Here is a 25,072-nt window from a genome sequence, read left to right as displayed (position 1 = left end):
GGCGTGGTGACACATGCCTTTAATCCCAGCACTTGGGAGGCAGAAACAGGCGGATTTCTGAGTTCGAGGCCAGCCTGTCTACAAAGTGAGTTCCAGGACAGCCAGAGCTACACAGAAAAACCCTGTCTCAAAAAAACCAAAACAACAACAACAACAAAAACAAAAAATATCTAATTTCTACACCAATAAATTTATATAAAATGTGGATTAAATCCTTCAGTAGATTCAACATGCAGCACAGGCACCTACTAACAGGAATGTTTAGGGATGCTACAAGCTATTCTCAATGAGTGAACATTCCTGTCAACTAAAACTGCAACTTGTAATCTCTACAATGTCTTCCTCACCATGCCATAAGTAGGTTAGGGCGAACACTATCTAATATATACTGCTCTTAGTTATGATACATCATTGGTGTAAAAATCAGCCACAGTGAAGAGAGCCAAGGGGACTGCCTGCTGTAAACAGCAGATTCACTATTGGGACAAAATGGCTCCACAGCACCACTGTCACTGACACCATCTTTAGCAGCACAGCCTCATCAACCTGCTGAAGGAGCAGACACTGAGAGACTAGAAGCATACGGCTATAAGCCTTAGAAAACCCAAAGGGCATGATTTAGCTGAAAACAAACAAGAATAAACCAGATGTTGCAAAGGACTCACTCCTACAAACAGAAACCGCAGGGTGGAGTTGGTTCAGCAGTCGAGGGCCCAGGCTGCTCTTGTAGAGAACCAGGGTTCAATTTCTAGCACCACATAGCAACTCACAACCATCCTTACCTCCAGCCTGCGGCTCTGACAGCCTCTCCTGGCCTCCACAGGCACTGCATTCGACAACAACAACAACAACAAAGAGACCAGAAACTGTCCCCATCAACAGTGTAGTAAACAAACTGAGACTGCACAGTACCTAATTCCGAGGTGGCCACTTCAGGGATAGTGATCCGAACCATGGAGCCATTGCTCAGTTCCTAGCGAAAAGAATGGAAACAAACAAACAAACAAAAAAAAAAACTGCTTAAGCATTCTAAGTTTTTAAAAGCTTTAAAAAAAAAAAATGGCAATTTTTACTACTCTCTGCCAGACAAGGCAAAAATATAGTAAAATGAACTGCTATAATTTTCAATGAGAATGAACGCTTCTAACTAAATATGCATTTTTGTAAAATACTTTCAAAAATTCTTTTAATAATGCTTTTATCCAAACACTACGAGACACCAACACCATCAAAAGTGACTTTCTCCGAAAAGACAAAAACACAGCAATGTGAACTGACGGAGTAAATGTGCTTGTTTTAAATACACTTGTTACATACTCTTATTAGCTACTTGAGAATTTCATATAATGTCCTTTTATCATAGTCACCCCCAACTCCTCGCAGATCCTACTTCCCAACCCCCAACTTCCTGTCCTCTCTCCTTCTTCCTAACAACCCATCAAGTCCAATTTATGCTACCCATAAACTCTCAGATGTGAAGAATCCACTGATGGATGGGTGGTCATCCTACCAAGGTCACATCCTTAAAGGAAACTGGCCTTCCCTCCCCCAGAAACCATCCATTCCCCACAGCTCCTCAACTGGGGTTGGGTTCAGTAAATGTTTAATATAGAAATCTCGGGAAACAGAATTAAAGTAAAATAGTACAAAATGATAGCATGTTTTAAAAATGTCAAGGTTATCTGAAAGACAAAGTAACTCAGCAGTTAAAGCCTGGCACCCTGCATTCAATTCTTACAGCTCACATGAAGATGGAAGCAGAGAACCAACTCCAAAGTTGTGAGCATTCATGTCATGAACACATGAATGCATACCCATACACATATGCACATTATAGAACAATAAATGTTTAAAATCACGAGAAATGTTCGTTTTCATTTTGGAAGTACCAGACAAATAACCCTTAGCCAGCTACTCCACCCTCTGGAGGATCAGTCAGCTATTCCACCCTCTGGAGGATCAGTCAGCTACTCCACCCTCTGGAGGATCAGCCAGCTACTCCACCCTCTGGAGGATCAGTCAGATGCTCCACCCTCTGGAGGATCAGTCAGATGCTCCACCCTCTGGAGGATCAGTCAGATGCTCCACCCTCTGGAGGATCAGTCAGATGCTCCACCCTCTGGAGGAGGACTTACTAGAGTGACTCTGTTATGAACAGGGTCTCGCACAGAATGAATGTAAGTTCCAAGCTGCTGGAATGTGCAATCCTCATTGTAGAGAGAATCATTAAGTTTTGAAGAATCCCTCAATTCTGGAACTGGAGACAATAGAACCACCTATAAAAAGTCACAATACAACACATATGAAAAGACTTTGAGATTACAGACAAGGAACTGTATTTTTGCATATGGTTTGATGATTCCGATCATTCTGTTCCAGTAATGACAGCCCTGCAGCAGGCCAAGTTCTTCACAGAAAAAGCATCTGACTGACAGCATGCATACATATCACATTATGACATCCTTCAAATGTAGACCACTTGTCACCAGGCTTTCCAGTCTGGTGAGCACAGGCACCAGCCTAAGTTGCTCAGAGAACTCAGCCTCATTCCTCAGTAGCACTCAATAGCCTCGGAGAATAAAGGTTGCTGGCCCGCACACTCTCATTCACACTTCTCCAGCCCTGTTATGCCACTCTCCTCCTTTCCCCACATGAAGCTCAGACCCTCCTGCTCTCTCTTGTAGACACAGACTTCATTTGACCTTCCTAGCTTCAACCCTCTCTCTCACAATCCTACAATGCCAGGGGAACGGCACTCAGCAATGTCTTTTCATTCACTGTCTTCAAAAACACATTACTAGGGTGTGGATCCCAGTTCTACCACTTAACAGCTCTCTAACTTTAGACAACTAAGTTCCGTACCTCTGAGCATCCACCTATAAAGTGAGGACCAAGTATCTTTCCAATCAGTAAAGTTGTTATAGGAAAATACTGATAGAGCAGACAGTGCCTAGCGTGTAGAAATTTTTCAAATAATAGTTATTATTATTACCTATTACCATCCCACTCTCTGTTCTGTTCCACCCAACATAACTATTTACTCATTCCACAGATCTGTTGCATCTTTAACTTATGTGTTAAGCGACGGAGATACATGGATTAAAAGATATAGCTACATGGAAGTGGATACTGTAATCTCAGCACTGACAAACTGAAGGCAGGGACATCAGGAGCTCAAGGTTATTAAAGTTCATACAGCAAGTCTGAGGCCAGCATGGACAACATGTAACAGCCTCAGAAAAAGTCTTTTGAACTCTCCTGTGTTCATGTCCTTGCCCTGAATTCACGGTCCTTTATTTACCCTTCTTACCCTCAAGATTTAGGCCAGCACCCAATGACTGACCCAAATTGATACCCATCCCTGACACTATTAATGATACTCTGCTAAGCTTTCAGACAGGAGCCTAGCATAACTGTCCTCTGAGAGGCTCTATCCAGCAGCCAATGAAAACAGATGTAGAGATCCACAGCCAACCTTTAGAGGGAGCTTTCGGGAGTCTTGTGGAAGAGTCTGACGAAGGATTGAGCGACCTGGTGGGATAGGGACCCTACAGGAAGACCCCCAGAGGCAAACAACCTGAACCCTTGGGGGCTCCTAGAGACTGAACCACCAACCAAAGTGAAAGCATGAGCTAGACCTAGCCCCCAACCCCCTGCAAATATGTAGCAGAAGTGCAGTTTGCTCTTCATGTCGGTCCTTCAACAACTGGAGCAGGGCTGTCCCTGACTCTGTTGCCCGCATGTGGATCCCATTCCACTAACAGGGCCGCCATGTCTGGCCTCAACGGGAGGATGAGCCTAGTCCTACAGTGACTTGATGTGCCAGGGAGGGTTGATGCCATGGCGACAGGGGCCATGGTATCAACTTCTCAGAGGAGAAGTGAGGGCGTAGGAAGAAGAACTATGGGAGGTGGGGTTAGGGAGAGAGCTGTGACAAAGATATAAAGCAAATAAATAAATTAATGGGAAAAAAAAATGATTCAGTCCAAGATTCTGCTCAGTGAGTGGAGGAGCATTAATGGCTTGGCTTCTATTCCTCACTTATTACTTTTTTAAAATAATTTAATTTTATTTTATATGCATTGATATAAAGACGCCAGATCCCCTGGAACTAGAGTTGTGACAGTTGTGAGCTACCATGTGGTTGGTGGGAACTGAACCCAGGTCCTCTGGAAGAGCAGCCAGTTCTTAACTGCTGAGCCATCTCACACTTATAACTCTTAATAAGCAACCCTAAATTATAATTTCCTACACAAAACACATATCTACTACATCATGAGAAATTGTGAGATCTTTATACTTTAAAAAATGTATCATTTTCACCTCTCCACACCTTCAAAGAACACCTCTCACAGCACAAAGGAGGTCAGCAAGCAATATCTCCCACCTGTGCTTAAAAACATGTATGTGAGCCGGGCGTGGTGGCGCACGCCTTTAATCCCAGCACTCGGGAGGCAGAGGCAGGTGGATTTCTGAGTTCGAGGCCAGCCTGGTCTACAAGTGAGTTCCAGGACAGCCAGGGCTACACAGAGAAACCCTGTCTCGAAAAACCAAAAAAAAAAAAAATTTAAGTGTAAATATTACCTAAAATTAAGTTAGCCATGGAAAAAGCTAATACTAGACCAACTTCTTCAAAACATGATAAACATTTGACAAGGCTCTAATAACTACTTCTTACCTCATCCATTGATCCAAGCAATTTACTCAGAGGCTTTGGAGTACCAACACCGTCGAGCGGGGTACTGGGCCGAGGCATCATGTTGGACATTGTCAGGGAAGGAGCCGGAAGTCCAGGGATAAAGACTTTCCCCACCTTTGAGGAATAAAAAGATGAGGGGGAAGGTGTCAGTGACTTCATCACCTTAAGTTATATGTTTAGGCACATAAGACAACTACAGTATACTCATATATATAATAAATAATATGTGTGTGTGTGTGTGTGTGTGTGTATATATATAACTCAATTTTTTTAAAAAGCTGAAGATAGTATATAAAGATAGTATATAAAATCTAGTAAGATATATCTCAAGAGTCATATATATAATAACTCCTTTATATAAAAATTCAAAAACAAGGAAAGTAAACAAACTGATCTTTAGTGACATGTATATATGCACAAAACTAACAATAAAATCAAGGGGCAGTTTACTGGAAATGCCAGGATAACGTGGAGAGAGAGTGGAGAAGCAGGTGGCAGCTGCATTCAGAAAACATACTGAAGCTCCTGGCTGGCCAGGTCAGAAGGATCCTAAGACCTGTACTACTAGGTGAGACCCTGCCTTAAAAACAATAATAACTTAATAGAAAAAAGATAGAAATAATGCTCATACATCTCCTTCACTGTTCTTTAGTATATATTTTTTATTTACCTATGTATTTATTTTTAATTTCTTGAGACAAGATCTCACTATGCAGCTCTGCTGTTCTGGAACTCAACATACCCGCACCACTCCTGTGTACAGCACCAGGTTCCCATTGCCTTCTAGGACCAGCATGGTGTGTATCTTCTAAAAAATAAAATAAAATAAAATAAAAATAAAACAATTCTCTTGTATTCTGAGTAAATTCCCATCACTTTCCAGAATGACTCTGACAAAGCATAACAGTCTCACTGTGTGCTCACCTCCACTGGGGCTGCGTCTTTTGCATGTATGTTGGTGACAGAGCCAAAGATAAGCTGAGTCTTGTCATTACTCTCTTGAAACTTTACACAGCTAAATATGAAGAGAAAAACAAAACAAAACAAACAAAAACATGAATTGTAAGAGTGTCTTGCAGGCTGGGGGCTGTGGTGTATGTCTTTAATCTCAGCTCTTGGGAAGCAGAAGTGGGTAGATCTCTGAGAGTTCAAGGACAGCACAGACTACATAGCCAGTTCCAGGACAGCCAGGGATACACACACACACACATACACACACACACACAGAGGGGTGGGGGGAAGGAGGTGCACAGGGGGAGGGTTGTCTGTGTTCACTATAATTAGAGAGCAAGAAGACATACTATGGGATGTTATGACTATTATGCAAATCTGCAGATATGAGATACTGCTTGAATCCATATAAATATATACACAAATAAATACATGTAAAACAAAAGAAAGATATGTGGGTTATATTGATACCAGTTTCCTGATGTTGAAAGCATGCTATAGTTACCACTTTGGAGAAAAAAAGTGCATGCAGGGAGCTAGAAGGCTCAGCAGGTAAAGCCTGACTGACAGTCTGGGTGTAATCCATAGGACCGTATAGTGAGGGAGGACAGACTTCAGGACATAGAAGGAAGGGCCTCTCTAGAATTGTGCAACTTGCTGTAAGCTATAGTAATTCCTAAATGGAAGTAAGTGAGCAAATAAAACACGTGACGAGGTATTACTGCTATAAAGGTAAGTATGTGGCTATTAGGAACATGAGAAAATAATCAATATCCAAAGTATCAGGGAGGGGCTGGAGCGATGGCTCAGGGTTAAGATTATTAACTGCTCTTCCAGACAACCTTGTTCTTGGGAACAAAGTTTGGTTCTCAACATGCACATAGCAACTCACAGCCATTTGTAACTCCAGTTCCAGGGGATCCGACATGTTCTTCTGTAAGGTGCCAGGCATGCACAGACATACATGCAGGCAAAACATACATGCATGCAAAATAATTCATTTTTAAAAAAGCATCAGGAAATATAAATAGAAATCATGTGATGCTTCATTAGGGTGGATACAACCAAAGATGCTGACAACATCTAACACGGTTTAGGAGAGAGACATGAACCGCACACACTAGAGGAAGAAATGCAAAACAATATAGCCTATTAGGAAATCAGCCGGCCAATTTCCTGAAACGTTCAACTTGAATTTATCAGTTAATCCAACACTTCCACTGCCACATGCCTGCCCAAGAAAAGCAGGATTACTTATGTCCATACAAAGATATTTGCCCACAGGTTCCTGAGTCAGTGGTCAAACAGTGAAAGCAAGTGGGCATCATGGCACACGCCTTTACTCCAGAAGGAGGCAGAGGCAGGCAGGTCTGTGTGCTTTAAAGCAAGCTTGGGCTACACAGAGCTTCTGGACATCCAGGGCCACACACTGAGGTCAACAAACTTTCCATCAATCGATAAGCAGGTAAACGTGGCCTATCTATACAATGAGCACAGTGTAGTAACACTGAGGAAGTCCTCAGATGTGTCCCAACAGGGTGGGTCGGAAAAATTACTGTGAAAAGTGAAAAGGTTGGTCTGCCTTCCAACACTTGGAAGGCAGACGCAAACAGATCTCTCTTTAAGTTTCAGGCCAGCCAAGGACACAAAGTTTAAGGAAAAAAAAAAACTATATTAAAAACATACATGAGCCAGGCGTGGTGGTGCACACCTTCTGCCACGCCTTTAATCCCAGCACTCAGGAGGCAGAGGCAGGCAGATTTCTGAGTTCGAGGACAGCCAGGGCTACACAGAGAAACCCTGTCTCAAAAACAAACAAACAAACAAAAGCCAAGGCAGAAGGCCCCGCAGAAGGACTACCTGAGACTGGAGCAGGGCAAGACTAGCTGCAAATGCCAGAAGAATCTCCATGGTGATAGAAATGTCTAAGCCTACGCTGTGGTGAGTGGCGGTTACACTCCGCTATAAATTTACTAAAAAATCATGATACAAGTTAATTTATGATATATAACCTGCTTCTCCATAAGGCTACAGAGGACAAATAGAAGGGAGAGAAGGAACCAGCTCTAAATTTCTTCAGAGATAATGGGAAACAGAAACACTTACCGTAATTGAAGCTGGGCCTCCACTAAAAAGCACAAGAACTTCTGTCCACACAGGTCAGTCGTTATAAATACCTTGGAGGCTTGAGAATTTTTCTCTCTGAAGTAGACACAATATTAAACTGTCAGTATTAGTCGAAAAATCTACCTCAATAACTTAAAAATCTTTGAAAACATTTTACAAGAAAGCTAAATACTTTCTGGATCAACCAATAACCAAGACACAAAAACTTCATGTTCTATGTATGTGATAAACTATCACTTCTAAAACTAATCTCTCCACTCTCAGATTCCCTCTTTTATCCATCATGTCCTTTCTCTCTACAGACAATGCTTTCTCTACTTGTTTACAGCCTACTCAAGTGCTCTCATGTTAGGCCTTACACTAGACTACAGAGTAAAGAGAATGATACAAGGGGTTAAGTGGAGGGCTGGGAAAATGGCACAACTAGTAGGCACTTGTCATGCAAATGTGAGGTTTGGAGCTTGAATTCCCAGAACCCAGCTAAGTATCCGGTTAGTGTGCAGTCCAAGTATAAACACAGTACTCAGAAAGCAAAGACACAAGCCAGGCGTGGTGGTGCACGCCTTTAATCCTAGCACTCAGGAGGCAGAGACAGGCGGATTTCTGAGTTCAAGGCCAGCCTGGTCTACAGAATGAGTTCCAGGACAACCAGGGCTATGCAGAGAAATCCTGTCTCGGAAAAAAAAAAAAAAAGAAAGAAAGCAGAGACACAGGGTACCAGGAGCAGGATGGCCAGCCAGACCAGTCAACTCGGGATTCAATTAAGAGACTTTGCTTCAATAAATAAAGTATAGAAAAATGAAAGAAGACTCCTGATATTAACTCCAGACCTTCATATGTACATACAGTGCAACTATACATGCAAGCAAACACGTAAACACACGCACATAACACACACACCACAGTGGGAGATGGGGGTGTCAAGGGATAAGTGTGTTTTTTCTTTTTTATCTAACCACACAACCATTTTTACTCACAGTGACGGTTAGGGTTACGTGGCTAGGTTAAAAACAAAAACAAAAAAACACTCATCTTTTATACATACAAAGTGACAAATTTTGGTGAAAATCAGAGACTACTTTTTATTCCATAGTTGAAAGGATGTAAAATACCCTTAGGCAGCACCCCAAGCTTCTCTAAGTCTGAGCTCACTTCCGCTCGTCCTGTTTGACTACTGTCCCGTGCCTCCCTATGACTCCCCAAGCCTAAGGTAAGCGAGCTAACTCTTGGCAACACACTTCCGAGAGCAAAAGTCAGGGTCAAACTGCACCTCACCTGCAAATACCGGCACTACTTCCCTCTAGGAATGCATGTGCTGTGATGTCCCTGTTGCTACTCTCACTCGATGTCACTTCCTATCTCTCTTAGCAGTTCTCCTCACCCACCTCCCGAGTCCTCAGCTTCAGCTTGTTAGGAAGTGAGAGATGGATGTGAAGAGTGAATACATGTTTAAGACTGGCCAGGGAAAGCTTTCGCTACACACCTGCATCCACCTAACAAGTCCACAGTTAACAGAACCCCACAGGCTTCCCAGGGACCTCAAGAGCTTGAGCTCACTATACTCTTTAAATCCTGATTTACCTCTCTTGCCTCAGCTCACCTACAGTCTGTGCTGCTGATTTTGTTTCCTATGCACATGTAAGCAGGCCCACAAAGCAATCTCTCTCACACCTCTTCATTATCAGGCTGTCCCCTCCCATCACAAAGCCAAACAGGAATATCTGTGACTCACACTCTCTGGATCACAGCACCCACTGTGACCATCCTTCCCAAACCCTACCTGCAGAACTGTAAGTGCGCCAGTGTCACCACCTTTAGCTTTGTGTTGGACAATTACTAAACTACCTCGTTAATTAGCACACACATTGGCATGTGGCTGAATTAACAAATTATCAATGAGGCCATAAAAAGATTAGAGTTATTTCTCAAAAAGTAGAGATGACATTTATTGTATTTTTTAAGTTTTATTTATTATTTATATGAGTACACCAACACTGTACTCATATAAATAATAAATAAAACTTACCAGAAAAGGACATTAGATTCCATTACAGATGCTTGTAAGCCACCATGTGGTTGCTGGGAATTGAACTCAGGACCTCTGGAAGAGCAGTCACTGCTCTTAACCACTGAGCCATCTCTCCAGCCCCCTAGAGCTGACATTTAACACAAAGATAAAATCTACTAAAAAATCCTATAAAATCTCAAATTACTGAATCTACATGTGATGGTTTAAATGAGATTGGCTCACCTCAATCTAACCTGTCCCAGTCTCAAATTTATATGCTTAGTCCCCAGTTGATGAGCCTTCAGAGAAGGATTGGGAGTTGTAGTTAGCCTTGTTGGAGTGTGTCACTAGAAATGGGCTGTGAGGTTTCAAAAGCCTCCTTCAGGCCCAGTGTCTTGCTCCCCCTCCTGCTATCTATGTATCAGTATGTAAAGTTCTCAGCTACTGCTCCAGCACCAGGTCTGTCTGCTTCACACCAACATGATAATAGACTGACCCTCTGAAACTGTAAGCAAGCCCTAAAGCAAGCCATGCTTTCCTTCCTAAGTTTTGCTGTAGTCATGATGTGTTTTCACAGCAATAGAAGCCTAACTGTAACACTACAGAAATAGACGTTTTACCCCAAAACTTCAAATACCTCAAACCTCAAAGATCACTATCTTTATCTTAAGGTTTATTTATTTAAACATTTATTTATTTAAACAGCTACATTGTAGCTATTTTCAGACACACAAGTAGGAGGCATCCAATCCCATTACAGATGACTGTGAGCCACCATGTGGTTGCTGGGAATTGAACTCAGGACCTCTGGAAGAGCAGCCACTGCTCTTAACCACTGAGCCATCTCTCCAGCCCTAAAGATTACTATCTTAAAGAAATATTTGATGACAAAACATTTTTATGATCACTTTAGTATCAATAATTTATTCTTCTAAAATTAAGGTGGTATAAATATGTATCTCTACATAGATTATGTGCTAATATCATACCTAAAATTCACACATATTTGACAAGCACTCTACCACTGAGCTAAACCACCAGGCATAACACCAGATATCTTCCAAAAGCACTAGTAATATTTTTCTTTGAATATAAAATTATATCCACCAAACCTTATATTTGGAAGTGTCTCAGTCCATAAGTGATCAATGCACAGCTCAGGAATAATTGGCTCTGTTTCTGGTGCCAAAAATGAGTCGTTGAAACTGCCACTTGGAGAGTGAGAAATGCTGTGTCTCTTTGGTGACTGACTGTGGCTTGAAAGGTTGAATCTTTGCGCCCCTGAGAAAGAGTGCACACCTAAGGCAGGAGAGTGAGCACGACTGCAAAATAACCAGGGAGAGGGTGTCACGATAAGCAGCTTGCGTTTCTAACCCATGCCAACAACAGTCTCTACTCCCACACACAGTCTCCACTCCCACACACAGGAAGTACATACGGTACAATCTTAGTGACATACACATTTTCAGAATTGAATAGCTATTTCAACAGTTTGAACTAACGCATTTTATGATAGCCTAAAACTGTATTTAGAACCTGTGTTAAAATGCACTCATACCAGGCATAAGGGAGCAAGGCTTTAATCCCATCACTCAAAAGGCAGAGACAGACAAATCTGAGTTCTAGGCCAGCTTGATCTACATACTGAGTTCCAGGACAGTCAAGGCTACCCAGAAAGGAGATACACACATACACACACATACATACACACACACACACACACGACACAATGAATATTTGAACTATATTTTCTGAAGAATAAACTCATTTTCAGTTGTAAATGTATAGATATGAAATTTATTCATTATTCAAAAAGGTCTAAAGTATGTTGCTGTACTTCCAGACACACACAATCTAGCAAAACTGTCCATACAGGACCATCCATGTACACCTATGTCAATAGTCAATATGTCAATAGTAGTCATAGTTGGGTTTCTGCCTGTTCCCCCTAAAAACTATCCAAGAGTTGTCAATAGAAAACTTAAGTCCTTCAAAATATAAGAGAGCTAAAATAGCAGGTATCTGTTGCTTCAGTTATCTTGTTTAAAACAAAGACAGACATCCACCTTAGAGCCGCCATGTTGGAAATGGAAGGCGACCGAGAGTGTAGACTGGGCGAAGAGGTTGAGCGGCTCTGGCTGTGAATGGAAGAGTAATTCTGGAATGGCGAAGCCACAGGGGATTCGCCTTTGGAGAGGCTTCTGAGATGTGCTGTCAGGGAGCTGCTAGTAGCTGCGTTCTGCAGGGTCCCTGCCTGCTCAGGGAACTTTAAAACAGCATTCTCTTCCTTAAGTCAAAGGAATGGGAAAAATAAGAAAACAATCAGAACAAAGAGGTACTTTGCTTGAAATTACCTTGAAAATGCATGTAGATGGCAGATATTAAAAACAAAGGGCTTGTTCTTTACCAAAGAAACTCAACTGATCTCAAAGTGCTCAGTGCAAGTGTTCAGGGTTTGCTATCTGTCATGGGAAGCAGCATGATCAGTCACCCTCACCTCTGGCTTTACCCTCCGCAGAGTCCACACAGAATGCACATTCTGAACAGCATCATAGGTCATGACAATGGAGGGGTCAATGTTCAGAAACACAATTTTCACTGCTGGATCTACAACATACTGCACCCGTGATGAGCCAAAAAGACCTAAAAATCAGAATGGAAATGACCAGGGACAGAATATCAGCAGGTTTACAGTCTTAAAATGAGTTCTTGAAGAAGAATATTCTCATTTTTCCTAAAAGGAAAGAGAACCAAGCTAATTTTAAAGCACAAAACTCATTCAGTGTTATGCAACTGACAACACATTTTAAATTTTAAATTGTCAACTTCTTTAAATGCATTAAACAAGACATAATGACTGTTCCACTCTGACACACATACATCTCAAATGTTGAAGATTTGTCCTGATTCGTTATTAAATTCATCAGCCAGAGGCAAAGGGTGTTTTGTTTTGTTTTGGAGAATGGGTTTTACTATGTAGCTCTGGCTATCTTGGAACTCAATATATATACACCACCAGGCTGGCCTCAAACTCAGACATTTGCCTGCCTCTGCCTCCCAAGTGCTGGGATTAAAGGCACGCACCAAAACATCCAGGCAACAATCAACTTCTTGGGAGATTACAATCACCTGCTGGAGATAGAGTCTGACTTGCCCATTGGTTCTATTCTGTCCTCTGTAATGACCCAGAAATGGTGAACGATGTTTTACTAATTACTAATGAAGTTTCTCCAGCCGAGCCCAGTTATTTTTCTATAACATCACAAACCAGGTTCCATATCCTTGACAGTTTCATTCTCAGTTAAAATATTAGGAAATGTAAAAAACATGATTATTCTTCAGAAATAGAAAAATTTTTATAAAGAAATTATAAAACTATCCAAGCATGGTAACACACACCTTTAATCCCTGCACTCGGGAGGCAGTGGCAGGCAGATCTCTTGCAAATTTGAGGCCATCCTGGAACTCTACACAGAGTTAAGAAGTCTACACAGTGGGATCCTAAAGTTAGAGGGCTTTTCTTTTTAGGAGAGGGAGGAATGGGCTGGAGATAGCTGGGCCATCAAGAATGCTTGGTGATCTTGCAGAGGATCCAGCACCTATGTCAAGAAGCTTGCGACTACCTTTAACTTCCACCCCAAGGATCCAATTCTATCTTCTGGCCTCTGTGGACATCTGAACTCATGTGCATGCACATACCTACACTTGGGTACACACACACTAAAAATTATAATAAAATTTTGAGAGAGAGAGAGAAAGAGAATCTTCCCCTGTTGCCCAGGCTGCCCCCAAAGTGCTAGTCTCAAGCAATCTTCCTGACTCAGCCTGAGTAGTAGCTGTGACTATAGGTGCATACCATGACAACTAATTACAATTTTACTGTGCTTATATACTATGCTTACAATTTTATATACTACTCATAACATCCTACATGATCAACAATCTTTTTTTGTTTTTTGTTTTGTTTTTTTGCTACAACCTTTCAAGAGAACTTGTGTGATTTCCTAGAACAGGACAAAGGCTTGCTTTAGCCAGTGGCTACTGGACTCATGATCAGAAGGTAACATTTCAGTGGTACTTGGAATGTACAAGTAAAATAACCAAAGACTCTAAATGTCCTTCTAGTCTTCACTCTATTATTTGTAGATGCCTATTTGTGTGTTGTAAAGCCTAAACTTAAAGCCAAGAATACAGCAATACGTTAGAAATACTCAAAGTGCAAACCCCAGGAACGTCAACAAAGACAGTGAAATAATAAAATGTACTCAGCAATCAGGACCTATGAACGCTCCCTTAAAAAGAGAAAACTTTAGTTCATCCAAGTACCATCCATTTTCTTATTTAATTTAAAGGACAGACACCTACAAGCAAATTAACAAATATCAGTGTCCCTCAGTGATATATACACCTTGGCTTTGCTGAGATAACTGTTGTTCTTGCTTTCAATAAGTTACTTTTATAATATGCTTAAATTACCTTCTAATAAAACAAGTCACTTTTAAAATAAACATCTTTTTTACTTTGTCCCTCAATGTCAAAGCAAGCTTACATAAAAGAATGAAAAAGTGCACTTACTTCCAGATTTACAAACAAGTGGAGTTATCTCATCCAGTGGGTGCAGCATGCTGAACATAGTAGGCAAAGGTTCTCTAGCAATAAACAAATACATAATCCATCACCAACAAGGTAACTATGTGCACCTCGGTACCAACAAGCAACTGCAAATCTAGATACCACATGAACATTAAATGCCCAGAGAGGCTCATGTTTGAACACTTGGTCCCCAACTGTAGCACTGCTTTAGGAGGCAGTGGGGCCTTTGAGAAAATAGGGTCTTAGGTTACTGGCCAGCCCTGTTTCCAATCCCTCATTTTACTTCCTGGAGCCTCTGCCACACAGCCCTCCTAACAGGAGCTCTGCCACACCTTCCCTGAACAAAGGGCTGAGAGTGGGAAGCAGAGTAAGTCCCTCCTCGCTCAACCCTGGTCAGCATTCTATCACAGCCACCGTCTAAACAAGTAACCTTCTAAATTCTTCACATATGTCTGCCAAGGCATCCTCTATTTAGTTCTAAAATCTTCTTGTAATAATTCTATGCATACACACATAGAGAAGGAAACTGACTATGTCCAGGGGAAAGTATGCAAAGAGCAGCCATCACATGATAGAATCCAGAGAAGAGCCGGTATGAGATAAGCATTCCCTTATCTCTCCTAGTTGCAGTGGATTACAGGAGCCAAGAAATTTAGCCTCCTAAACTTGTTCATAAATGGATACATTTTTTAAAAGAAGATAAAAATACTTCAAGTAAATGAGTCTAAAATTTTCAGAAAGTTAAAGAGGAGAACTGGCTTTTCTATCAACACAGAGATGAAAATCTGCAAACAGTTCTCACACAGCAAACGTCTGCTGCTGCACCCTGTGCTAGCTCTGCACATTCCTCCTTTCAGCAGGCACACTGTCAATAGACATCCACCACTGACTGTGCACTTACTAGACACTGGGCCCCCTGTGCGAGTGCAGAGATCCCGAGAGCTAACTAAGAACAGTCCTGAAACAAGTAAGAAAATGAAAACTAAGAAAGTGATAATGATCTGTCCAAAGTAGTCCAATGAAGACATGGCAGAGCTAAGAACTGAATCCTGTCCTTCTTCAGCCACTGCTCAGTGTTAGCTAGGAGAGCACAGAGCAATGGAGTCTGAGTATGTACTCACAGCTGAGCTCAACCTGGAACAACAATGCTCTAATATGGATGATGCGACCATGGATATCTTTACCAGCCCAAACATTTTGGTTAGCATGTTTACTTCAGAATCAACACTATAAAGGCCCAAGAAATAATATTCTGAACAGAATAAAATGAATACCTAGGTAGACTTGGAGGCACCTCATGTGAAGAACTGCATCGTTCAAACAGCAAGCCATATTTAGTGGCCCAAACATTTGCCACCTATCAATAAGAGAGTGGGGGAACAGAAGTAAGAAAACAACAGTTTAAGCAAAAATCAGACAGAATAACACAACATTCTCTTTGAATTTACGGAGGGCTTTCAAAGTAACATCACAAAATACAGTATTTCAAAAATCTATGACTTTTAAAAAGCAACTCTAAGACAAAAGTCAAACCCACAAACCAGGTGCTCAAAGTGAAACTGGGGCTGATATCATCAACACACTGTAACAGCCCTGAGCACTAAAAGATGATGTGATACAAAAAGGCCAATATTATTCATATGCCTGATACAATAGAGTCAACATGACTTTGTATACATCACTAAACTGACAAACATCTCATATTTCATAATTCACTACAAAATATTTTTGTGGAAAGGATAGTCACATGGTGAACTAAAACTACTAAAATTCAGTTAAGTAAAAACTAATACCCTTTACATATAAGAGAACTACATAAAAATCTGTTACACATAATTATATGTTTGATAAAACACACCCAAAAATTTAAAACACTGAGTTTACCTGAAAAGGTAAGGAAGCTATATAATCCTTCCCGTCTATGCTATGCATGTTCATACATGAACTCTGTAATATACATATGCATTTCTCTAGTTCATGGCTCTCTGAAAGGAAAGAGTACAAGATTTATGGGTTGTTTATTTTCCTGCAAAGCAGTTCAATCCAAACACCAGAAGTTCGATACATTATGCAAAATGTACTGAACCACTGTGAATAAGAGTTGCTTATAAATGTATCACACAGTGAGATCAATGCTTAGAATCATGGGAAATAAAATTTCATAAAGAAACTTACTATAGATCTTTTCAGACTTATCCTGTGATATAATGAAGTCACACCACAATGCCTAAAATCAAAACAAAATGTTTGTCTAAGAAAATTACATCTAAATAATCATCCACAAGCTAATGGCATCAGAAAGTGTTTACATAGTTCATTTCCTCAGCTCAATATAGATGTACTGACACACACACACACACACACACACACACAGTAATACGTACATACCATGGAACTGAGCAAGAGTAACAAAAAGTAAGATTAGAACACTCAATTGCTGCATATTCTAAGAAGACTTATGTTTACAATTAAATCTTAAGAGAAAGGAAAACAAAATAATCAAAGGACTCAGTTGATACAAACATCAGCTCAGGCTGTGCAAACCCTGCATCTTACAGAAGCAAGGACTATGGGAGAGCTTGAGTGACTCAGCCGATCTCAGACTCTATGCTCTCATTGAATTAATGTTTAGAAAACAGTTTCCTGAGGCTAGAGCAGCCCAGAGCCAGCAGAGGCCCAGAGGAAGCAGGAAAACTAGGGGGGTGGGGAAGAAGGAAAAAAAAGGAATACAGTTTCCCCTATTAGTGCCACTAAATTAAACACTTAAAATGGTGTAAAGCATAAATTTTATGTTGTGTGTATATAGTCTGCCACAATCCTAAAAATATTTAAATGCTACTAAATAATCTTAATTTAAAAACTAAAGATGCTCCCTTTTTGTTTGCTTTTGAGAGAGGGTCTCACTATGTATCCCTGCCTAGCCTGGAACTCAATCTGTACACAAGGCTGCCTCAAACTGAGAGATTCACCCGCCTCTGCCTCCCAAGTACTGAGATAAAAGGTGTCCACCACCTCGCCCAGCTGAAGATGTTTTGTTAAGAGCTTACAAAACTACCAGCCTTCAGAGAAAAAATAATACTCTAATATCACCTAATCAGTCTTTTAACTTTTCCACACACCCTGCCCCCAACGTCTTTTTTTTAACCTAGTATTTTTAGAACCAGAATTCAAACAAAGTTCATTTAACAAGGTTCAAAACTATTGCATTTGGCATGGCATTTGCAACACATGCCTGTCATCACAGCACTACAGAGGCTGAGGCCAGGGGATTTCTCATTTAAGGACAGCCTAAGATCTACATAGTATAACTCTATCCAAGAAATAAAGGAATTTGGTGATGTCATTTTGGTGTCTGCCATCCAGAACAGTTCTTACTTTTTGTCCTCCCTGACTCACTTTTTTTTTTTTTTTTTTTTTTTTGGTTTTTCGAGACAGGGTTTCTCTGTATAGCCCTGGCTGTCCTGGAACTCACTTTGTAGACCAGGCTGGCCTTGAACTCAGAAATCCACCTGCCTCTGCCTCCCAAGTGCTGAGATTAAAGGCTGTGCCACCACGCCCGGCTCAAATGTAAACATTCCCAAATTCTGGATTTCTCTAGTTGCTCACTTTGCTATTTTTTTGTTTCTTTTAAACTCTTGATCACAGAAATTTTCAAATACACACACAAAGGAAACACAATTTATCCTTATCCACAGCTTCCATAATTATCAGCCTTCACCCATTCTTTTGGTTTTTTGTTTTTTGTTTTTTCCCAAGACAGGGTTTCTTTGTGTAACCCTGGCTGTGTAATCCTGGAACTTGCTCTGTGGACAAAGCTCACCTTGAACTCAAGAGATCTACCTGCCTCTGCCTCCCAAGTGCTAGAAATACAGGCGTTCACCACCTCTGGCCAGCTAGCTTTATTCATTTATTCATTCATTCATTCATTTTGAATCAAGGTATCTCTACAGAGCCCACTCTGTCCTGTAAATGGCTATGCCCAGGCTGGCCTCAAATGCAGAGATCTGCCTGGCTCTGCCTCCTAAGTACTAGGATTGAAGGAGTGCACAACCACACCCAGCCTCTGTTCTTTATGATGGAATTTATTATTTATTTTGTGTATACCACAGCACACTTATGTCGGTCAGAGGACAACCTGCAGGAGGGAGTCAGTTTGCTCTGTCCAGATAATCTACATATGGGTCCTGTGGATTAAACTCCGGTTGTCAGGCTTAGCAGGAAGTGCCTTTATCAGCTTAACCATCTTTCTGGACACAGCCGTCACTGAATAACATCCAAGCCATTCCTCAAATCTCATGCTACTTAGGAATTTGCACTCCTAGATCTCAAGTTTACTATAAACTGAATGCTAAATCTAAATATTCACATTAAGTATTTCCCAAAAGAAAATATAGTAGAAATCACATTCTTTTTCCCTGTATTACAATACATAGAGGTACATCAAAGTTAAGCTGAACCCAGTCATTTGGTTACTAGAAACAAAAAGCAATTCTGAAGAGAAGACTCATTTGTCTCTTTACACTTAGCAAGTGTAATACCTGCTGCCGTGTATTATCCTTTTCTGCAACTGTGTTAATAACCATTACAACCATGCCTGAACATTAGCACACTAGAAACTACAAGATGATTTCTGCTTCTACCATTTCTTTTACATTTATAAGTTGGTATTCTTCAATAAGAGTTTCCTGGGCTGGTGAGATGGCTCAGTGGTTAAGAGTGCCAACTGCTCTTCCAAAGGTCCAGAGTTCAAATCCCAGCAACCACATGGTAACCACATGGTGGCTCACAACCATCCATAATGAAATCTGATGCCCTATTCTGGAGTGTCTGAAGACAGCTACAGTGTAACTTACATATAATAAATAAATAAATTTAAAAAAAAAAAAAGAGTTTCCTTCATCAAACAGTGATAAATTATTTATCTTCCTGAAATAGTTAAGTGCTTAATTTCTTCTATCAATTTTCAGAAAATGATCCCAACAACTACTACAATAGTAGCAAATCAGGCTGAATTTCCTTTCACTATGAATCCAATACTTTTTATGTATTCAGTATCTGGAAATGAATTATAGTAATCATATGTTTTAAGGTATTTTTCATCTCACATAATTTTTGTCGATAACAAATTTTACGTCTCATAACTAGTGTTAAAATAGTATTATTTGCAATGTTATGTGTGTGTGTCTGTATAAAAGTGCTTGCCTAGCATATAAAAGGGCCTAAACTCAATCCTCAGTACTACAAAAATATTAGCAATAAAAATAAGATTGTGTGGGTGCACCTTTAATATCAGCATTCAAGAGGCACAGGCAATGGGATCTGTGAGTTCAAGGTCAGCTTATACTACAGAGTAAGTTCCAGGACAGCCAGCCAGGGATATGTAGAGATTTGTCTCAAAAAAAAAAAAAAAAAAAAAAAGAAGAGGAGGAAAAGGAAGAGCAGGAGCAGGAAGAAGAAGAAGAAGAAGAAGAAGAAGAAGAAGAAGAAGAAGAAGAGAAGAAGAAGAAGAAGAAGAAGAAGAAGAAGAAGAAGAAGAAGAAGAAGAAGAGGAGGAGGAGGAGGAGGAGGAGGAGGAGGAGGAGGAGAAGAGGAGGAGGAGGGAGGGAGGAAAGGAAGGAAGGAAGGAAGGAAGACAGACAGACAGACAGACAGACAGACAGAAAGAAAGGAAGAAAGAAAGAAAGAAAGAAAGAAAGAAAGAAAGAAAGAAAGAAAGAAAGAAAGAAAATAAATAAATAAATAGTGGAGCAGTGGTGGCAAATGTCTTTAATCCCAGCACTTGGGAGGCAGAGGCAGGCGATTTCTGAGTTAGAGGCCAGCCTGGTCTACAGAGTGAGTTCCAGGACAGCCAGGGCTATACAGAGAAACCCTGTCTCAAAAAAACAAAAGAGAAAGGAAAAAAGAAAATAAAAGATTGTATCACTAGTGTACTGGCTAGTTTTGTGTCAACTTGACACAGGCTGGAGTTACCACAAAGAAAGGAGCTTCAGTTGGGGAAATGCCTCCACGAGATCCAGGTGTAAGGAATTTTCTCAATTAGTGATCAAGGGGGAAAGGCCCCTTGTGGGTGGGACCATCTCTGGGCTGGTAGTCTTGGTTCTATAAGAGAGCAGGCTGAGCAAGTCAGGGGAGGCAAGCCAGTAAAGAACATCCCTCCATGGTCTCTGCATCAGCTCCTGCTCCCTGACCTGCTTGAGTTCCAGTCCTGACTTCCTTTGGTGATGAACAGCAGTATGAAGTGTAAGCTGAATAAACCCTTTCCTCCCCAACCTGCTTCTTGGTCCTGATGTTTAGGCAGGAATAGAAACCCTGACTGAGACAACTAGCAAAGAATAACGTGAAGAATGTGGTAAGTGGGCTGGAAAGATGACTCAGGAATTAAAGGCTAGGCTCATAACCAAAAATATAGAATGTGATAAGCCAAACACGGTGATAGGTGCCTGTCATATTCAGAGCCTGGGGCAGGGGGATCTCAAATACCAGTCCAGCCTGGGCTACAGAGACACTGTCATGATGGATAAAATGAAAATCTTACTTTCCTGCCAGACATAATGTACAACCAGCTGCTACAATTGTTACACTGTTGTCATTTGTTATTATTTTAAAACTCAAACTTCTTTCCCAAACAGCTATATTAACAGTTGTTTGCTGTGCAAACTCAGTGAACTCACCTGCTGGACAGTGCTGTCCACTGTGAACGCTTTGTACACTGCCAGTGCCTGGCTTTTACTCCCTTTGCTCCAGATAACCATGTTCCCAGCCACATAGAGCTCTTCATCGTAGTCGGCTGCATCTCCAATCTCACTCACACCTTTTCTTAACTGCCAGCTTTCCTTAAAAATTAACACACAGGACATGCTCAGCACTTCTTCTTTTTCAGTAGTCTGAAGCAAGGTCTGCCTATAAATTAAGACTCAACCCAAGACTAACTCCTACAAGGATTGCAATACATAGGTGAGCACAATGAGTGAATTAGCAATGTGGGCACATTACATCAGGGGACTCTTGAGATAATTTAAGAGAGGTAGGAGAGATGGCTCAGTGGTTAAGAGCACTGGCTGCTCTTCTAGAAGACTGGGGTTTGATTCTCAGCACCTACACAACTGTCTGTAACTTCAGTTCCAAGAGACCTGAGCCCTCTTCTGGCCCATATGGCCACTACACACATGGTGCACAGACATACATGCAGGCAGGTTTTTAAAAAACTGACTCAAAAATTCTCTATAGAAGTACTTTATCGCCGGGCGTGGTGGCACATGCCTTTAATCCCAGCACTTGGGAGGCAGAGGCAGGCAGATTTCAGAGTTCGAGGCCAGCCTGGTCTACAAAGTGAGTTCCAGGACAGCCAGGGCTACACAGAGAAACCCTGTCTCAAAAAAACAAAAAACAAAACAAAAAAAAGAAGTACTTTATTTTATACTTCTAGGTTCCTAGTATTGCTCTGCCAATAACTCAGGCACACAAAAAGTATCTCTTACATATAGAGTATAAGATAGAGTATAAGATAAAACCCATGCTTGAAGGGAAACTAAAAGTAGGTATTAAATGTATGCAAAGGCAGAAAATAGACAGGTGCACATAGGACTCAATGGGGGGGTGGGGGAGGACTTCCTTGCTTCACAGCTACAAATACATTTATCTTCTTCCCCTTGTCCCACACATAAGATGAATAGAAGCTAAAAAGTTTCTGATTTCTATCTATGTACATTCCAAGAGATTTAATTTCAAAGGCAAATACGGTGCCGGGCTTGGTGGCACACGCCTTTAATCCCAGCACTCGGGAGGCAGAGGCAGGCGGATGTCTGAGTTCGAGGCCAGCCTGGTCTACAGAGTGAGTTCAGGACAGCCAGGGCTATACAGAGAAACCCTGTCTCGAAAAACCAAAAAAAAAAAAAAAAAAAAAAAAAAGAATATCAAAGGCAAATACGAAGACTAGGTAAAGCAGAAGAGAGGGGCAGCTCAAACCTCCAGGGTCAGTCTGGGCTACTGACTAAGGTCCACCTCAAAATAAAAAGTACTGCTATGCTAACACCTTATGTGACATCAACCCTCTTCTAGAAACATGTGTTGCAGGTACCATTTCTAACCGCTGGCATTTAGTCACCAAAGAGTATAAAACCTGGGGGGCTGGTGAGATGGCTCACTGGGTAAGAGCACCCGACTGCTCTTCCAAAGGTCCGAAGTTCAAATCCCAGCAACCACATGGTGGCTCACAACCACCCGTAATGAGATCTGATGCCCTCTTCTGGTGTGTCTGAAGACAAAGACAGCTACAGTGTGCTTACATATAATAAATAAATAAATCTTTAAAAAAAAAAAAAAAAAAGAGTATAAAACCTGATTATCCACATCTGAAGTGAGGATAAAGTTTAAAATGAGCCATGATTAAAGTACTCAACTCTCATTACAAGTTACACAGCATGCCTACGTAGGCAGCACCATATTTCAGCACTAACTGAAATGACCAAACATTAGCTTTTAACCAAGTGCCAACATACACTTATTTCTCACATGCATATAGGTAGCTTTATATTAGTACATTATTCATTCTAAATTTCAAAAGTACGATGAGAATCTTAATAAAACCTTCTGTTTCTCATGGATTGTAACCTCCTGAAGAGATCCCACCAAGCCAGCTGCACCATCAGAAGACCATAACTCAGAGGCTGGCTGCAGCTGACGAAGCTGAAGGTTCAGAGCATTAGGGTGGTGCTTGCAGTGGTCTCGGCCAAAAGGAACGAATTCCTGCAAATCCCCGGCTGCAATCATCGTTGCCCTTTCTTCAGAGAAGTTCGACATGGGTTCCAAATATCAACATTATTTCTGTGTGAATCCAAACACATTCTTGTCAGCCGTCTAGTCAAAACATGCGGATCCACCTCACAGACATTTCGACACACGGTATGTAAAGATAACTAACATTCAAACATCCTGTGGCATAGTATGTGCCTTTTTGTCTCTGAGGAAACCTCTACAACAGCATCTGTTAGCAGCACTATAACCCTCAGTGTTTGAAATGACACTTAAGAATAACAACTGCTAACTAAATTTGGCTTGAAGTTCTCATCTAAAGTCTTGTTGGCATCATTTTTTTTAAACAATCTGAAAGCCTCTAGTTTATACGAAGCCCTCTATAGCTAGCTACAAAATCTTCCTTGCTGTGACTTAAACGTCATTCCTGAAATGATTACGCCAAAAAACAGGCCCAAGTTTCTTTTTTACCTCCTAGAAATAAAATCAATATTGAGAACAGAACTTGACACAGAACCACATATGCCTTATAAAAAGTAGGGGGGGGGATCCAAAATGTGGCTGGCCTTTCCAAATTCTATTCAACAAAGCAGTCAACATTAAAGAACTTGCAACTTTACCCGACGTTCCCTCATGCAAACATGCAATGCCATTCCCTTTTAGCTTAAAACGAACCTACAGGATAACTTTTATAGCATCCTTTTCTCAGTTAGATGTCTTTTAACCCAAAGACATCATACTGAATACTTTTACAGGTCTCCAAAAGTTGTTAAACGTGTTACAGGCCACATAAAAGCACTGAGTTGACACGCTAGAAATAAAACTGTCATTACTGGTTACTAGGAACATATGCAAACAGCGGGACCCTAAGTTGTGTCTTTACAAAAATAGGCTTTCCGTGCTTTTGAGTGAACCGCGCCACGGCGTAGCGGCCCGAGCATGGGCTCAGGGCGCGTCGGGCCAACCCAGAAAGCCCAGTCTGAGACTGGGGTTCCTCTCACCCCAGCAGGAGCTCAAGGCCAGCCCCGGGGCGCTCAGCCCTTGGGGCACCCGGTGCAGCGAAATTCCAACACCAAGTCGCAGCGATGCGCGACCCGGCCCGGCCCGGCCCGCACCTGAGTAACTCGGGACGCGTCAGGCGCTTGCGAGCCCCGGCTGCTCCCCGGAGGCACAAGGGCCGCGAAGGCCCGAGAGCAGCGACAGGACCGTCACGATGGCTCCTCACCGCCCCAGTTTCTCATCCCTTTTCCCTCCCGGATGCCGGAGGAAGAATGGGCGGCAGCAGGACACCAAAGCCTTGCGAAGAACTCAAATGGAAGGATCCATCTTGGATTTCCCGACCTGCCTCGCGGCGAGGCAGGGCAGAGCCAGGCGGGGGACGCGCGGCAGCGGAGAGGACCTAGCGCCTGCGCAGTTGGAAAAGGTGTCTGTGCGAGTGCCTATAGCGAAGGCGCTCACTTAACGACGTTACCTCTTTAACAAACCAAATCTCTAAGATCCTGAACTACCTTCTCAATTGAGCTAAGTTAGGTAATTTTTTTTTTTCCAGCTGGTTGAGTTTCCTTCTCATCTCAAAAGGGGATGTGTGCCTCCCGGCTGAGGAATGGAAGCGGAAGGGAGACCACTCATTTTCTCAGGATTGCATGGAAAATTCTCTACCCGGAAATCACACACCCCCACCCAAGATGGGCTTTAGTCCGTTAACTGTTCGTCATCTCTAAGAAAAAAAAAAAATAGTGAGGCCCATCATTGCCTAAAGAATAAAGAGTTCCAGTCCATTTCTTTACTCCAAAATTGTTTGTTGGAATTTGATAACTTCACTGTAATTGTCTATTGTGATACACACTTTTATATTTTAGTTCATTCTCATCCCTTTTCTTGGAACACCATCCTTCAGAGCTTCAGGCTGCACTGCAACAGGAAGAATTGCTCTTAGAACTTGG

At 41.5% G+C, this 25,072-nt stretch overlaps 1 protein-coding gene across 1 annotated transcript in view; it reads right to left on the bottom strand.

Annotated features, from left to right (window-relative positions):
* Positions 1-24,490, bottom strand: part of Anapc1 (anaphase promoting complex subunit 1) — a 77,426-nt gene extending 52,936 nt beyond the window's left edge. The window contains exons 1-16 of the mRNA XM_021182343.2: positions 24,245-24,490; positions 22,965-23,201; positions 21,050-21,211; positions 16,554-16,605; positions 16,263-16,363; positions 15,653-15,735; positions 14,361-14,434; positions 12,283-12,428; positions 11,852-12,072; positions 10,898-11,107; positions 7,757-7,852; positions 5,624-5,714; positions 5,442-5,507; positions 4,679-4,813; positions 2,136-2,276; positions 913-973 (exon numbers count right to left, since the gene is read on the bottom strand). Of these exons, the coding sequence (XP_021038002.1) occupies positions 913-973; positions 2,136-2,276; positions 4,679-4,813; positions 5,442-5,507; positions 5,624-5,714; positions 7,757-7,852; positions 10,898-11,107; positions 11,852-12,072; positions 12,283-12,428; positions 14,361-14,434; positions 15,653-15,735; positions 16,263-16,363; positions 16,554-16,605; positions 21,050-21,211; positions 22,965-23,177 (1,852 nt within the window). The 5' untranslated portion in view covers positions 23,178-23,201; positions 24,245-24,490. The remainder of the gene's footprint in view (positions 1-912; positions 974-2,135; positions 2,277-4,678; positions 4,814-5,441; positions 5,508-5,623; positions 5,715-7,756; positions 7,853-10,897; positions 11,108-11,851; positions 12,073-12,282; positions 12,429-14,360; positions 14,435-15,652; positions 15,736-16,262; positions 16,364-16,553; positions 16,606-21,049; positions 21,212-22,964; positions 23,202-24,244) is intronic.
* Positions 24,491-25,072: the final 582 nt, after the last annotated feature.

This window comes from Mus caroli, unplaced genomic scaffold, assembly GCF_978045245.1.
Source record: "Mus caroli unplaced genomic scaffold, Mus_caroli_1 scaffold_2, whole genome shotgun sequence".
NCBI lineage: Eukaryota > Metazoa > Chordata > Mammalia > Rodentia > Muridae > Mus > Mus caroli.
Note: the sequence above shows the minus strand (reverse complement) of the source record. Positions and strands in the feature narration are given on the sequence as shown.